The sequence below is a fragment of the Stegostoma tigrinum genome, chromosome 29 (assembly GCF_030684315.1).
Source record: "Stegostoma tigrinum isolate sSteTig4 chromosome 29, sSteTig4.hap1, whole genome shotgun sequence".
In the NCBI taxonomy this organism is placed as follows: domain Eukaryota; kingdom Metazoa; phylum Chordata; class Chondrichthyes; order Orectolobiformes; family Stegostomatidae; genus Stegostoma; species Stegostoma tigrinum.
Window position 1 is genome coordinate 45,361,230 of NC_081382.1, and position 16,510 is coordinate 45,377,739.

At 45.2% G+C, this 16,510-nt stretch overlaps 1 protein-coding gene across 2 annotated transcripts in view; it reads right to left on the bottom strand.

Moving 5' to 3' along the window:
* Positions 1-16,510, bottom strand: part of wdr5 (WD repeat domain 5) — a 114,029-nt gene that overhangs the window by 23,548 nt on the left and 73,971 nt on the right. For both annotated transcript variants that reach the window (XM_048559001.2, XM_048559000.2), the window contains exons 2-9: positions 13,913-14,100; positions 12,003-12,111; positions 11,393-11,466; positions 8,206-8,295; positions 7,674-7,763; positions 6,572-6,655; positions 2,574-2,629; positions 1,121-1,167 (exon numbers count right to left, since the gene is read on the bottom strand). In XM_048559001.2, the coding sequence (XP_048414958.1) occupies positions 1,121-1,167; positions 2,574-2,629; positions 6,572-6,655; positions 7,674-7,763; positions 8,206-8,295; positions 11,393-11,466; positions 12,003-12,111; positions 13,913-13,990 (628 nt within the window). In that variant the 5' untranslated portion in view covers positions 13,991-14,100. The remainder of the gene's footprint in view (positions 1-1,120; positions 1,168-2,573; positions 2,630-6,571; positions 6,656-7,673; positions 7,764-8,205; positions 8,296-11,392; positions 11,467-12,002; positions 12,112-13,912; positions 14,101-16,510) is intronic.

A 16,510-nucleotide genomic window follows, 5' to 3' on the forward strand; every position in this document is an offset into this window, starting at 1 on the left:
ATGGTATCAATGTGGACTTCACCAGCTTCAAAATCCTTCCCTGCCTCACCACGGCATCCCAAAACCAGCCCAGCTGGTCCCCGCCTCCCCAACCTGTCCTCCTTCCCACCCACCCCTGCCTCTCACCTCAAGCCACACCCCCATTTCCTACCTACTAATCTCATCCCGCCACACCCCCGCCCCCCCCCCACCCCACCGACCTGTCCGTCCTCCCTAGTCTGACCTATCTCCTCTCTAACTCCCCACCTACACTCACCTTTACTGGCTCCATCCCCTCCTCGCCACGTATCATCTTCTCTATCCATCTTTGATCCACCTCCCCCTCGCTCCGTATTTATTTCAGAAACGCCTTCCCCTCTCGAATTTCTGAAGAAGGATCTCAGCCCGAAATGTCAGCCTTCCCGCTCCTTTAATGCTGCATCGCCTGCTGTGGCCATGCAGCTCTAGACCTTGCTATCTCTGATATTCCAGTTGACTGCCACACATCACCCTGCTCCCTGGCCAACACCTGTCTCAGGCTTGCTGCAGTGCTCCAGCAAAACTTAGCATAAGCTGAAGGAACAGCACCTCATTTTCCAACTGGGAATTCTGCAGCCTTCTGGATTCAATATTGAATTCAGTAACTTTAGGGCTTGAGCACCTTTCTCATGCTTTTCCCTCAAACCCAGACACCACGTCTTGTTATCCCATAGCTTGCTATTACACATAATCTATTGTTAGTCACTAACAGTCCCCATGAATAGCCACTCACCCTCCTAGCTAGATCATTATCAACTCCTTTGCCTGTCCAACTACTTGTCTCTCACTTTGGGCTCTAACCTCAGCTATCGTTCAGTCCTTACCCACATCCCCCACTCTCCCTTCTGCATCTGAACTTAAGGACCATCAATTCTGAGGAAGGGTCAGTCGACCTGAAATGTTAACTCTTGCTTTCTCTCCACAGATGCTGCTAGACCTGCTGAGCTTTTCCAGCTACTTTATTTACTTAAACTTGAATCCCGTCTCAGAATGAAGACAGCCAACAGCTCAGTGATCAGTCTGCAGGGTCGCATTTCCGTCGCTTCCCTGCTGTCATTCTTCATTCCACCACTTCACACCCAAGGATCTCAAAATCACTTACCAATCAAGGTTTTAAGGCATTGGCCTGATGCAGTGTCCCAAATACGGCTGCAAGAGCAGGAAAAGCTATTATTAAAGATTGCGCTAAAGCAGTTTTCCTACTGCAGATAATGCCTAGCATTTTTTGTCACTCGCTTGTGCGACATAGCTGTCACTGCTGGCCAATGCTTATTTGTCTTCAGAAGGTGGTGGTGAACTGCCTTCTTGAACAGCTGCAGCTCATGTGCTCCAGTAGACCCACAGTGCCCTTAGAGGGGAGAATTCCAGGATTTTGACCCAATAATAGGTAAGAAATAAATATATTCTTAGGTCAGGATGACCACTTTCATAGAACAGAATTCACAGAATCCCTACAGTGTGGAAACAGGCTTTTCGGCCCAACAAGTCCACACCAAACCTCAGAGCATCCCACCCAGGCCCATCCCCCTGTAACCCACCTTGCCTGCACATCTCTGAACACAATGGGCAATTTAGCACGGCCAATTCATCGAACCTGCACATCTTTGGACTGTGGGAAGAGACCAGAGCACACGGAGGAAACTCATGCAGACACAGGGAGAACGTGCAAATTCCATACAGACAGTCACCTGAGGGTGGAATTGAACCTGGGTCCCTGGTGCTGTGAGGCTGCAGTGCTAACCACTAAGCCACCATGCCGTCCTGTTGAGGAAACATGGGGGGGGGGGGGCAGGCTTATGGGGGAAACTTGCAGGTGGTAGTGTTCCCATGTATCTGCTTCCCATGTCCTTCTAAACGGAAGTGGTCATGGGTTTGGAAGGTTCCGTCTAAGGAAACTTGGTGAATTTATGGATGTAGTACCAGTCAACCGGGCTGCTTTGTCCTGGACTGTGCCAAGCTTCTTGAATGTTGTTGAAGCTGCACTCATCCAGGCAAATGAAGAGTATTCCATCACACTCCTAGCTTGTGCCTTGTCGGTGGTGGACAGGCTTTGCGCAGTCAGACTCACGCATAAGGGGAAACATTCTCTCAGCATTTACCCTGTCAAGTTCCTTAAAAATTCTGTATCTTTCAATGAGATCACCTCTCATTTTTCTAAACTCCAGTGAACAGAGTCCCAGCCCGTTTAACCACCGCCCATAAGACAATCCTGTGATACTTGGTATCATCCAAGATCCCAACCTAGAGCATCAGTAGCACAATATGCTGTATGGTTTTACATTTGATTCAGAATGACAGCAACTTATCTTGCTAGTGCTACAGAAATAACTCCATTCAGACTGGTGGTAAGACTTTTAAATTACAACATGAGTATACTTCAAAACTAGTCCCTTGGCTGTAAAGTACCTTGGAATGGCTTTAGGTTATGAAATAAGCCCAAGTAATTGCTTTTTTTTTGCTCACTGTAGCCCAGATTCCTGTCACTTCAATGCAGTTTAACTTATAACAAAACATGAAACAAAATTTCTAGCTGTTACAACCCAAAGAGCACTTACCACAACCCATCGTAGCTACTGGAGACAATGAGAGATCCATCTCTGTTAAAATGTACCTGGGAGGATGAATTCAACACACATACAATCACAAAGCGCCATGACAACAAATTCCCACAAGGTAGCAGCACTTCCTACATCAGTTTCTTTGGTTCTTTGGAAGATCCTTTGGTTCAACTCATCTACGCCAACCAGGTATCCTAAATTAAAGCAGTCCCATTTGCCAGCATTTGGCCCATATCCCTCTAAACCCTTCCTATTCATATGCCCATCCACATGCCTCTTAATGTTGTAATAGTACCACCACCCTTCACTTCCTCTGGCAGCCAATTGCACACATGCAACACACTCCGCATGAGAAAGGCTGTGCTGGGACTGTTGATATTATTCCTGACAGGATAAGACGGGATTTAATCTTGTTTATTCAATTTCTGGGAAAGGATGTGATTGGGTGAATAAGGAAAACCTATTCTAGTTGGGAAGTTGGAGTCAGGAGCTTTTAAAAATTTTAAATTTTCGTTGAGTTAGCTCAATGGTTGGTTTGAGATGTAGAGTGTCATGATCAGTGTGGTTTCAATTCCTGAACTGGCAGAAGGTACCATGAAGGACCCTCCTTCTCCCCTCGCCTGAGGCGTGGTGACGCACAGATTAATCAGTCATTTCTCTGTCTGAAGACAGAAGCTCAATGGTCCAGGAGAACTATGGTGGCTTTACTTTAATTGACAGTGGGATTTGTTTGGCAAATTATGAAGGGTTATAGTTTGACAGCAGAGCAGTGGGATTAGTTTGAGAACAAGGCAGAGACAGGAGTTTGAGGTCTGAGGCTGGGAAGGCTTTGGAATTCTCTTTCTGCTCAGAGAAGAGGAGAGACTGGGTCATTAAATATGATCAAGGTGGGTTCAACAGATTTCGGATTAACAGAAGTCGTGAGGGCTTTAAGGGGCAGCCAAGAAACGGGAGCCAATGTCACAAAATAATCTACGTCAAAAATCACACCAGACCTGGTTATAGTCCAGCAGGTTCACGTGAAAACTCAAGCTTTCAGAGCTCAGCTCCTATGCCCGAGGAAGCAGCTGAGCTCTGAAAGCTTGCAATTTCAAATAAACCTGTTGGACTATAACTTAGTGTTGTGTGATTTATGACCTTACCCATTCCCGTCCCACACCGACATCTCCACGTCATGTCAAGAAAATCAAACATCATTTTATTAAACGTTGGGACAGGTTGAAAAACACAACAGCTGACTTCTACTCTTAGAATGTGCAGCAGGGCTGGGAGCTCAGCAGCAAGGGTATATTGGGGTCAAGTGGGACAATTCGCTGGCTGCACAGAATACTTCTGTTTTGAATCAGGGCTGAGGTCAGAAACAGGAGAGGAGGGGCAACACTGCTGGGAGTTTCTTATAGGCTCCTGCAAAGTTCCAGGGATGTGGCAGAGAGGATCAGCAAAACTATTCTGGGCAGGAGCGAAAGCAACAGGGTGGTCATTATGGGAGACTAACTTCCCTAACATTGACTGGAAATGTTATAACTCTAGTAAGTCGGATGGATCAGTTTTTGTCCAATGTGTGCAGGATGGTTTCCTGACTCAGTACGTCGAAGGGCCGACAAGAGGGGAGGCGACACTGGATCTGGTACTTGGTAATGAACCAGGCCAGGTGTTTGATTTAGGGGTAGGTGAGCACTTTGGAGAGAGTGACCATAATTCGGTTATGTTTACTTTAGCAATGGAAAGGGATAGGAACATGCCACAGGGCAAGAGTTATCGATGGGGGAAGGGCAATTATAATGTGATTAGACAAGACTTAGGAGGCATAGATTGGGTTAGCAAAATGCAGGAGATGGGGACAAATGAAATGTGGAGCTGGTTTAAGGAACAGATATTGTGTGTCCTTGATAGGTGTGTCCCTGTCAGACAGGGAGGAAGCGATAAGGTAAGGAAACCGTGGTTTACTAAAGAAATTGTATCTCTTGTCAAGCAACAGAGGGAGGCTTGTGAGATGATGAGCCGAGATGGTTCAGATTAGGCAATGGAGAGTTACAGATTAGCTCGGAAGGATTTAAAGAGAGAGTTAAGAAGAGCAAGGAGGGGACATGAGCAGACATTGGCAGGTAGAATAAAGGAGAATCCTAAAGCTTTCTATAGGTATGTGAGGAATAAGAGGATGACTAGGGTAGGAATAGGGCCAGTCAAAGACAGAAGTGGGAAGTTGTGTGTGGACCCTGGGGAGATTGGAGAGGTGCTAAAAGATTATTTCTCATCTGAGGAACAGGAGAATATTGTGGAGGAGATGACTGAATTACGGGCTACTAGAATTGAAAGTATTAAGGTTAGTAAGCAGGAGGTGTTATCAATTCTAGAAGGTGTGAACATAGATAAATCCCCTGGGCCAGTTGGGATTTTTCCGAGGATTGTCTGGGAAACTAGGGAGGTGGTGGCGGCGGAGCCTTTGGCCTTGATCTTTGAGTCCTCATTGTCTACAGATTTAGTACCAGAGGCCTGGAGGATTGCAAATGTTGTGCCCTTGTTCAAGAAGGGCAGAAGGGATGATCCAGGTAATTGTAGACCCGTGACCCTTACGTCTGTTGGAGGAAAAGTTTTGGAAAGGATTATAAGAGATAGGATTTATAATCATCTAGCAAGCAACAATTTGATTGGAGAGAATCAGCATGGATTCGTCAAGGGCAGGTCGCGTCTCACAAACCTCTGAGTTTTTTGAGAAGGTGACCAAGCATGTGGATGAGGGAAGGGCAGTTGATGTGGTGTACATGGACTTCAGTAAAGCCTTTGATAAGGTTCCATATGGTAGGCTGTTGGAGAAAATACAGAGGCACGGGATTGAGGGAGATTTAGCAGTTTGGATTAGAAACTGGCTTTCTGTAAGAAGGCAACGATTGGTGGTTGATGGAAAATATTCAGCTTGGAGTCCGGTTACTAGTGGTGTGCCTCAAGGATCTGTTTTGGGACCACTGCTGTTTGTCATTTTTACAAATGACTTGGATGCAGGCATAGGTGGATGGGTTAGTAAGTTTGCAGATGACACTAAAGTCAGTGGAGTGGTGGACAGTGTGGAAGATGTTGCAGGTTGCAGGGAGACTTGGATAAACTGCAGAATTGGGCTGAAAGGTGGCAAATGGAGTTCAATGCGGATAAATGTGAAGTGATTCACTCTGGGAGGAATAATAGGAAAGCAGAATACTGGGTCAATGGAAAGATTCTTGGTCATGTGGATGCCCAGAAGAATCTTGGTGTCCATGTACATAGATCCTTGAAAGTTGCCACCCAGGTTGATAGTGCTGTTAAGAAGGCTAACAGTGTGTTAGGTTTTATTGGCGAGGGATTGAGTTCTGGAGCCGTGATGTCATGCTGCAACTGTACAAAACGCTAGTGCGGCCTCATTTGGAATATTGCGTACAGTTCTGGTCGTTGCATTACAGGAAGGATAGGGAAGCATTAGAAAAGGTGCAGAGGAGATTTATCAGGATGTTGCCTGGTCTGGAGCGCAGGCCTTATGAAGAAAGGCTGAGGGACATGGGTCTCTTCTCATTGGAGAGGAGGAGGCTAAGAGGGGATTTAATAGAGACATACAAGATGATCAGAGGATTAGATGGGGTGGGCAGTGAGACTCTTTTTCAGAGGATGATGACTTCAGCTTGTACGAGGGAGCATAGCTACAAATTGACGGGTGATAGATTTAACATAAATGTCAGAGGCAGGTTCTTTACTCAGAGTGGTAAGGGCGTGGAACGTCCTGCCTGCCAATGTAGTTAACTCGGCCACATGAGGGGCATTTAAACAGTCCTTGGATAAGCATATGGATAATGATGGGATAGTGTAGGGGGAGGGGCTTAGATTAGTTCACAGGTCGGCGCAACATCGAGGGCCGAAGGGCCTGTTCTGTGCTGTATTGCTCTATGTTCTATGAATCAGTGGTGAATACAAAGTGGTGCTGTAGCATTCCCAATCTCAGAGATGATATTAGCAAAGACAGCCACACTTACAGCAGACACTGGGTCAGAATGTGCTGGCAACGTCTTCAGGCACTTCCCAGTCTTCACATCCCAGATCCTTACACTTTCATCAAACTATTGAAACAAAAACACATCTAAAATAAACCAAAGTTTGTGAACCATGGTAGTGCGACTGAGCAGTCTAAGTGCTGGATTTAAGCTCCAGTCTCTATCAAGTGGTGGGATCAAATACCACCACACCAGTCATGGGTGATGTGCTCCAGGCAATTGCTTGCAAAAGAATTCAGCAACTTTGAGTTTGCAATGTTTGCTTGAAGGGGATGCAATGGCTTTGTGGGTATTATCGCCGGACTGTTAATCCTGTTCTGGGGGCCTGGGTTTGAATCCCAGATTCGAATCAATGGTGACATTTGAATTCAATAAGAGGAGAGTCTGGAATTAAGATTCTAATGATGACCATGAGTCCAATGTGGATTGTCAGGAAAACCCATCTGGGTCACTAATGTCCTTTAGGGAAGGAAACTGCCATCCTTACCTGGTCTGGCCTACATGTGACTCCAGATCCACAGCAATGTGGTTCACTCTTGACTGCCCTCTGGGCAATTAGGGATGGGCAATAAATGCTGCCTAGCCAGTGATGCCCTCATCCCACGAATGAATTTTTAAAAAGCCTCAGGGACAGACGATACACACAAGGAGATCCAAGGGCGCTCCTCAACCCAGGTATGTAACTAGAGACTCTGAAGCTTTCGAGGTTTGGGAGGATTAGGAAGAACATGGTTTAATAAAAAACAAGCAAAAGTCAGCAAACTGCTTCAATTCATATCGATGAGAACTTAAAACATCAGACTAGGAAAAATGTTTGTCAGCGAGCATAGATTTCAGTAGTGGAGAGAACTTCATGCGAATCAGGGTAAAGGCATCTGAAGTACAGATCAGATTCAGCCAGAGACTTTTAGAACTCGGTGGGAACCAGTGCATGCAAGAGAGCCATGCCCCAGAGACAGTCAGTGCATGGGACCCATATCCTGCACCATAAGCATGTAAATTACACAACATTCATATGTTGAGCGCTCTGGAGCAGTTCAACATCTCAAGCAAAACAACAACTGATCACGAAGCAGTCACTCACCGATCCAGAGACAATGAGATTGGATTGAGGGTTGAAGTTACAACAGAAAACATAGTTGCTGTGACCTTTCAGCGTCTTCAAACATTTGCCCTGGAATTATTGAAGCGTGAGGTCAATAGAGTGCAGATACAGGAGGGCCTGCATTTAATTAGCAACTTTCACACTCTCATGCCCTGAAACGTTTCAAAAGCTAGATTACAGCTTTTGAAGTGTTAACACTACTAGATTGCAAAACTCTGCCAGCCAACTAATGAACTGTAATACCTCACAAGCAACAATGACTACTAACAATCAAACAAACAGTTAGTTTTAGTTATCTTGTTCATGAAAAAACACTCTTTTATACTCCTCTTCAAAAATTATGGGTGTGGCACCTTTTACATCCAAAAGAGACAACACGAGTGTCTCATGGTGCAGTGCATGCTCAGCACTGACCCTTTTCTGTAGTCATTCCAGGACAAGAGCAAACCCAGATTTCTGAGTAATTCCCCTCACCATGTCACACATGATCAACACCAACTGGCTCACTTACCGAATTCACGTCCCATATTTTGAGGGTTTTATCATCTGAAGCCGACACTAGCAGGTTTGAATCGGTGGACCAGGCAACATCCGAGATTCCCTGTTTCAAACAGGATTGCAAACAATGAAAATCTCTCTGCAGGTTACGTGCAAATAAGTGGATTCTACACTGAAAAAGGGCATCCATCCGTGGAACCTTCCAGCATTCACATTCCCATGCCTATGCCAGTGCACTTCACATCCAATGATGTTGGTCTACGGCTAAGAGAACACCCAGCAAACTAACTGTGCACATCAATATCACAGATTGGAAAATGAAAACAATAACAATAACACAATCGTCAAGTGGCACAGGGCCTGGACGAATGTGACAAGGGCTAGGGGGCCATAATGAGAGAGACAAGAGAAACAAGGTACAACAGCAATACCCTCCGAGGGACCAGTGACTAGAAACTGAACTGGTCTAGCCACAGAAATACAGGGGCTACAAGAGCAATTCAGAGACTGAGAATTCTGCCAGGAGTATATTTGCATTGGGCAGCTTCCGATTTGAACAGTGTTCAAAGAAAGAAGGGTGTGATCAACAGACAGGGCAAGAGCCTTAGTGTTCACAAATGTCCAACAGGTTTGAGGTTCTTTCAGCTTGTTTGAATGAAGGTGAGGATTACAGAGAGGTTGGACTAACTTTATCATAGCACTCTGGCACTGGGAGCCATTCAAATGGAAGGAGTAAAGGTAATCTAGCGGTTGTAGGGAATGCTATCCTATACCTGTGGCTTCACAGAACAAGACCAGAAAATTATAGCATAGCAGGATTCAAGAGAAATGTTTCAAGCTGGAGGGTCCAGCTACTGTGATCCAAGTGGATAATAATGCCACAGGAAGGAATAGGAAAAAGCTTCTGCTTAAACATTTTGAATTGTTAGACACCAAAGGGAACAGAACGAAACCTTAGAGTTTGTACCATTCTAGCATTATGATTAGAATCAGAATGGAAAGGGACAGCATCAGTCAAGAGAATTCAGAGTTAACTTCCTCTTAAATAGATAATACTTTAGGAAGCTTTGAGGCTTTAGCAAGCACAAAGAGAAATAAGAAGTAAATTATGAACCTGAAGACAGGAAACATAAAACAAATATTGGTTGGCAAAATGAAGGAAAACGAAGATCTTTTGTTAACACTGTAAGAGCAAGAGAACAAAGGAAAGACTTGGATGTACATGTAACTTGTATGTGAATGCAGAAGAAGTGGGCAGGTTCTTATGAGTATTTTGTCTCGCCCTTCACAAAGGGAAGGGATGATGCAGACATTCTAACTGAAGAGTAAGTGAAAAATATTCAATAAAATAAACAGGACGAGAAGGGAAATGTGATGGAGTGACCTACAAGTGGTATCCTAGGCTATTAAAGGATGCCAGGGTGGAAATAGCAAATCCTCTGAGCATGACTTTCCAAACTTACTAGATACTGGCAAGATACCAGAGGATCAGAGATCTGCAAACATTGTGCCATTGCTTAAAAAGGGCAAGTGGGATAGGCCAAATAAATACAAGGTTGTCAGATTGACCGTGGCAGTGGACAAATTGCTGGATACAATCCTGAGATATAAGATTACCTGTTACTTAGAAAGGCGAGAATTAGTCAGGGATGGTCAACATGATTTTATTAAGGGAAAGTCAGCCCTTCTTGACTGAACGTTTCATGTAAGTATCCAGGAGGATTGATGAGGGAAGTGCAGTGGATATTGTCTATATGGATTTTAGTAAGACATTTTATGAGCTCCCACATGGTAGACTGGTCAGAAAAATTAACGCACTTGGGCAGCAATCAATAATGATTTTCCAAAGGTTTTCTAAAGGAGTCAGGGTTGAATTCCTTGCAGCTTCTGGTCTAAATATTTTTATTTATTCACTCATGAGACATGAACATCATTGGCTGGTCCAGCAGTTATTGCTCATCCATCAGTGCCCTTGAAAAGATGGTGAGCTGCCTTCTTGAACCACTGCTGTCAATTTAGTGTAGGCACCCCCACAATGATGTTAGATGAATTGGGCAAAGTATCGAATATCAGGAGTGGGATACAATGCTGGAAACATCCAAGACACTAGTTAGGCCAGTGCTGGACTTTTGTATACTGTTCTAGTCACATTACTGGAAAGACAATTTCTTTAGTGAGTTCAGAGGAGATTTACAAGAGTATTCCCAGGGCTTTAGAAGTGCAGGCATGAGGAAAGACTGCATAAGCTGGTGCTGAACATTGTGCAACCGTCAGCAAATATTCCAACTTCTGACTTTATGATGGAGGGAAGGTCATTGATGAAGCAGCTGAAGATGGTCGGGCTTTGGACACTACCCTGAGGAACCTTAATTAAGGTATTCAAAATTATGAGCAGGTTTCATAGAACAGACAGGAGGATACACCAGTAAGAGAAGGAAGAGAGACATATTTCTGGTAAGTTAGCACAAACAAAAAGGGAGGGGAGGGTAATTTCTTACAGCGAGTTGGTTTTATGTGGATTGTGCTGCCTGAAGGTGTTTGAAGCTATTCATTAAAGCTAATTTAAAATCAAATTAAAGGACTATGGAAACAGCAGGAGAGGGGAACTAACTTAAGACTTACAAACAACTACCCCAGGTGCAAGTGTCCAAATTCATCTCTACCTGTGTCCAGCCAGGGTGCAGTTCAAGGTGTAATTCGGTTTCACTGCAGAAGGCTATTATTTAAACAAACATGAGATGTGTTTATGTGAAGCTGGATTGACATCATGCTCCCTGCTGGCGCTCCGCAGTACGAAGACCTCTATATTGTCTTGTGCTATATTCTGCTCAGCACTAAAGGGAGGACACTTCCTCCAGGAATGCTGTGCGGTCTTGCACGACCGCCAAAGGGGACAGATAGAGTATCAGTCTAAAATTCAGGTAACAGGGCTTTCCCTCACAGCTGAAATGCAGTATCAAATCAAATACTGAGTTTAAAAATCAGTAGAAAGAACAAAATCTGCATTGATCAGAGCTGGAGGCAAGGGTGAGTCAGCTCAGCCAAGCTCAGGCCAACGACACCTTTCTCACGAGGGCAGGTTCAGGTAAGACACTGCTTTAGCCTTATTTAATGAGTTATCTCTGTAACAGCCACAGAGTGGGGCACAGGAGTAGAAAATGGCTGCACACGTACTTTAAACACTCACTTTACACACTCACCAGTTTGTGTCCTAATATGGTCTTCTCAAACTTGCCATCGTAAGCACCCCAGATTTTAATCAATTTGTCAGCAGCTGTGGAGCAAGACAGAAAAACGGGCTTCAGCTTTGAGATAAAGCAACATCCCCCAACCCCAGCACCCCATCCATGTAACCCTGCATTTCCCATGGCCAATCCACCTAACCTGTACATCTCTGGACTGCTGTCGGAAATCAGAGCACCTGGAGGAAACTCATGCGGAGATGGTGAGAATGTGCAAACTCCAAACAGTTGCCGGAGGCTAGAATTGACCCCTGGCACTGTGAGGCAGTAATGTTAGCCACTGTGTTACTCTAAGAGCCATCAACCTAGGTAACTGGTGTACAAAGGCAGAGGTGAGGAATGTCAAAGGAGAAAGTGTGGGGACAGGAAGCGAGGGCAGGCGACGAGGAGGGTGAATCAGCTCTTTCACCACACTATGAATCAGGGATTCAGCCATGTTGTCGCCAGCATCTTGCTCAGCAGCCACAATGAGCGTGGTGTTCAGCTGTTTGCTGGGGCTGATTCCTGATGATCAAAACTGACACTACGCACTCACTAAATAAATCAGTAATGAAACAGATCTACTTACAGGAACTTGCCAGCCATTCTCCATTTGGACTGAACTTCACCGATGACACAGCCTTTGTGTGTCCAGCCAGGGTGAATTTCAAGGTGTAATTCGGTTTCACTGCAGAAGGCTATTATTTAAACAAACATGAGATGTGTTTATGTGAAGCTGATTGACATCACGCTCCCCGCTGGCGCTCCGCAGTACGAACAAGTACCATCTACAAGAGCTACTGCTGAAATTCACTAGGGCACCTCAGACAGCATCTTCTCAACCCACAACCACTTCCATCCAGAATGACAAGGACAGCAGATACAAGGGAATCACCAGCTGCAAGTTCCACTGAAGTCACTTAGCATCCTGCCTTGGAAATGTATCACTTTTCCTTCAGTGTTTCCAAGTCAAAATTCTGGAATTCTCTCCTGAACTACATTATGCGCCTGCCTACAGCACAGAAAGTGCAGCAGTTGAAGGCAGCAGCATACCTTCTCAAGGGACAATTAGAAATTGGCAATAAGTACGGATCCAGCCAGCAATGCCCATGTACAGGATCAAATAAACACAATTAAATAGCTTAGCAATTAAACATTCCATTCGATGCCAGTAACTGTCAGCAATGAAAATGGCAGTTCTGATCAGTGACTGGTGGCCCAATAAAAATCTCAGACTGATTCTCTGGAATGGAGTTTGACAATGCAACCTTCTAATGGAATACAACCTTCTAATACCATTGGGCTGCAGGGTTCCCAAGTGGAATATGAGTTGCTGTTCCTGCAACCTGCGGGTGGCATCATTGTGGCAGTGCAGGAAGCCCATGATGGACATGTCGTCTGAGGAATGGGAGAGGGAGTTGAAATGGTTTGCGACTGGGAGGTGCAGTTGTTTAGTGTGAACTGAGCGGAGGTGTTCTGCAAAGCGGTCCCCAAGCCTCCGCTTGGTTTCCCCAACGTAGAGGAGGCCACAACGGGGACAGCGGATACAGCATACCACATTGGCAGATGTGCAGGTGAACATCTACTTGATGTGGAAGGTCTTCTTGGGGCCTGGGATGGGGGTGAGGGAGGTGGTGTAGGGGCAGGTCTAGCACTTTCTGCAGTTGCAGGGGAAAGTGCTGAGGGTGGTGGGGCTAGGAGGGGACTGTGGAGCGGACAAGGTAGTCCCGGAGAGAGTGGTCCCTCCGGAAAGCAGACAAGGGTGGGGAGGGAAAAATGTCTTTGGTGGTGGGATCGGATTGCAGATGACGGAAATGTCGGCGGATGATGCGTGGATTCTGTTTTGGCTGTTATTACGGGGACGGGGTGTGAGGGATGAGGTGCGGGAAAAGCAGTCGAGGGCGTTCTCGGCCACTGCCGGGGTGGGGGGGGGGGGGGGGGTTGTTGTTGTTGCGGTCCTTGAAAAACAAGGACATCTGAGATGTACGGGGGTGGAATGCCTCATCCTGGGAGCAGATGCAGTGGAGATGAAGGAATTGGGAATAGGAGATGGCATTTTTGCACGAAGGTGAGTGGGAGGAGGTGTATTCTAGGTAACTGTGGGATTGGATGGGCTTGAAATGGATATCGGTTGCTAGGTGGTTGCCCAAAATGGAGACAGATTTCCAGCAAAATGAGGGAGGTGTTAGAGATAGTCCAGGTGAATTTAAGGTTGGGGTGGCAGGTGTTGGTGAAGTGGATGAACTGTTTGAACTCTTCATGGGAGCATGAGGTGGCGCCGATACAGTCATCAACGTAACAGAAGAGGAGGTGGGGTTTAGGACAAGTGCAGGTCAGTAGTTTAGGCTGCATCTGTTTAGAAAGAGGAAGATACAGTTAACAGATCAATGACTTCCAACTGATCCTTTGACTAAACTGAACATGCTGGCCACAGAGCTATGGCTAAGCTACCTACCCTTAGCTTCTAACCTTCCCTCGCGAACATCCTTCACGACTCACCTTGTTTTGATTGGAGGAAGAAGGTATTGACTGTGTTTTTGTGCACTCTGACTCAGATTTTTTATCTTCAGTAGCCATTGTCTTTGAACACACCAATGTGTCAGAATCCTGATGTTTTGATTGTGAGGAAACTTACTTCTATCGAAAACAACTCCCTTTTCCAGGAATGGTTGGTGCGGGCAGAGCCTCTGTAAAAAGCAGAGAATAGAAAACTGGCAGTTCAGATTGCAACTCAAATTCACATGAATTGGCGGCACGGTGGCTCAGTGATTAGCACTGCTGCCTCACAGCGCCAGGGACCTGGGTTCAATTCCGCTCTCGGGCGAGTCTGTGTAGAGTTTGCACATTCTCCCTGTGTCTGCATGGGTTTCCTCCCACAGTCCAAAGATGTGCAGGCTAAGTGGATTGGCCATGCTAAATTGCCCGTAGTGTCGAGGGATGTGTAAATTAGGTGGCTTTAAGGGGTCGGTTCTGCGTCGGATGCTCTAACAGTTGGTGTGGACTTGTTGGGCCGTAGGGCCTGTTTCCACACTGTAGGGATTGGATGTGAGTTTGCTCGCTGAGCTGGAAGGTTAGTTTTCAGACGTTTCATCACCATTCTAGGTAACATCATCAGTGAGCCTCTGATGAAGCGCTGGTGTTATGTCCCGCTTTCTATTTATCTGGTTAGGTTTCCTTGGGTTGGTGATGTCATTTCCTGTTCTTTTTCTCAGAGGGTGGTAGATTGGCTCCAAGTCAATGTGTTTGTTGATGGAATTCCGGTTGGAATGCCATGCCTCTAGGAATTCTCGTGCGTGTCTCTGTTTGGCTTGTCCTTGGATGGATGTGTTGTCCCAATCAAAGTGGTGCCCTTGCTCATCTGTATGTAAGGATACGAGTGATAGTGGGTCATGTCGTTTTGTGGCTAGTTGATGTTCATGTATCCTGGTGGCTAGCTTTCTGCCTGTTTGTCCAGTGTAGTGTTTGTCACAGTTCTTGCAAGGTAATTTGTAGATGAAGGGATTGGATGAAGGACTGTAGGGATTCTAGGACGAATGGATGTGATGCAGCATTGCAGTCTCATGGAGTTGTATGTTGCAATCACACAATGACTTGCTGGACAAACTAACCGAGGAAACTGTTTCAAGTTACCAGCATTAAACAAACTGTTCATTACCGTCTGTCTACACAACTACTGCATTCCATCCTATATTTAAATTCACGTGAGGAGTATTCTAATGCACTCTTTTCCTGATGTGCTAGTTGAGAAAGCTGTTAATCAGTTCACTCCTTCTGTCTATCAAAATCTATCTTCACTGGTCAACATACATGTTGGGATCTGAATACTTCTTAGTGCTAGATGATTGGTGGTATCATCTTGTAAATAGGGTACGTGCAATTTACTCACCTTGGAGAGCAACGGCTATTCTGATTGTATAACTGTTCAATACATATAGCATAAACTCACAAAGAAACCAAAGGCTGTCACCTTCAAACCTGAAAAATGTCTTGTCCACCTCAAGTTACCCTGAAATGTACTCTCAAGTATCTCAAAAATGCAAATATTTAAACATTCTGCTCCTGTAGAGACTTGAGTGATATACTTCAGCAATGGGATGCGGTCATCAGAAATGATTGCCTATCTTTCGCACGAGTAACATTATGTGGTCATTTCAGTGCCAGTGCGATGCCAGCTGTACATTCCAGTGACTGGATGACCAAATCAAACAGCATGCTACTTTGGTTGTTTGTAACAGGCAGAGTACAGACTGTATTCAATCACCCCATACTTAACACATTCCAGAATAAACCATCTGCTGTGATGTGATCCTGTGACTGCAATATATGTTGAACAATCCAGAAGCTGCTAATAGTTAAACTAACAACCAATTTTAAGATAATCAGCCACAGTCTTAACATGATTCACTTCTGTTGTATCAAACAAACATTCCAACACAGGGACATGTTTCCTCCAAATTGCTTCGTTCGATGGTCCAGGAGCTTAGGGAACCTATAGTGCCCCGCTGCATCCTCCACATCAACACCAAAGCCAATTAGAGTCGCCTTGCCAGCCAATCAGAATTTGCCATCTTGCTGTAGAATAAACTGCTGTGATTGTTTGAACTTCAGTATTATTGGCATTTGTCCCAACGAGCTTAAGACAAGAAACTTCAACAATCTTTCTCCTTGTCAAGTCTGTTGATGCAGTCAGACTTAGTGCCTCTACTTATGGAGTCCAAGGGCATAAATGCCTGATAAACACTTTCTCAAGGTGCCTTGCTACCTTCAAAGATTGATATAGGTCAAATTACAGGTACCTGGCCCTGTAACCTCCTCTGTCAAAGTACGTTAAATTGATATTGCCTCTTCTTTTCCTCACGTTTCATCTTAAATTCGTCAGACCTGCCTATTCAACTTACATATCTTCCGTTGACTGGCATAATCCGTGTTTCCCCACATGAGGATGCGCCACCTCTGCTTCTATTTTGTAGCATGAGTCCTTGGTAAATGGATCAACAGCACAGTCTTTACAATACAGACAGAATTTCCTCACACTCCTCAGTTTTAGCTATTGGCTTCCCCCCTTTACCTAAGCTATTCAACTTAATTTGCTGCAAG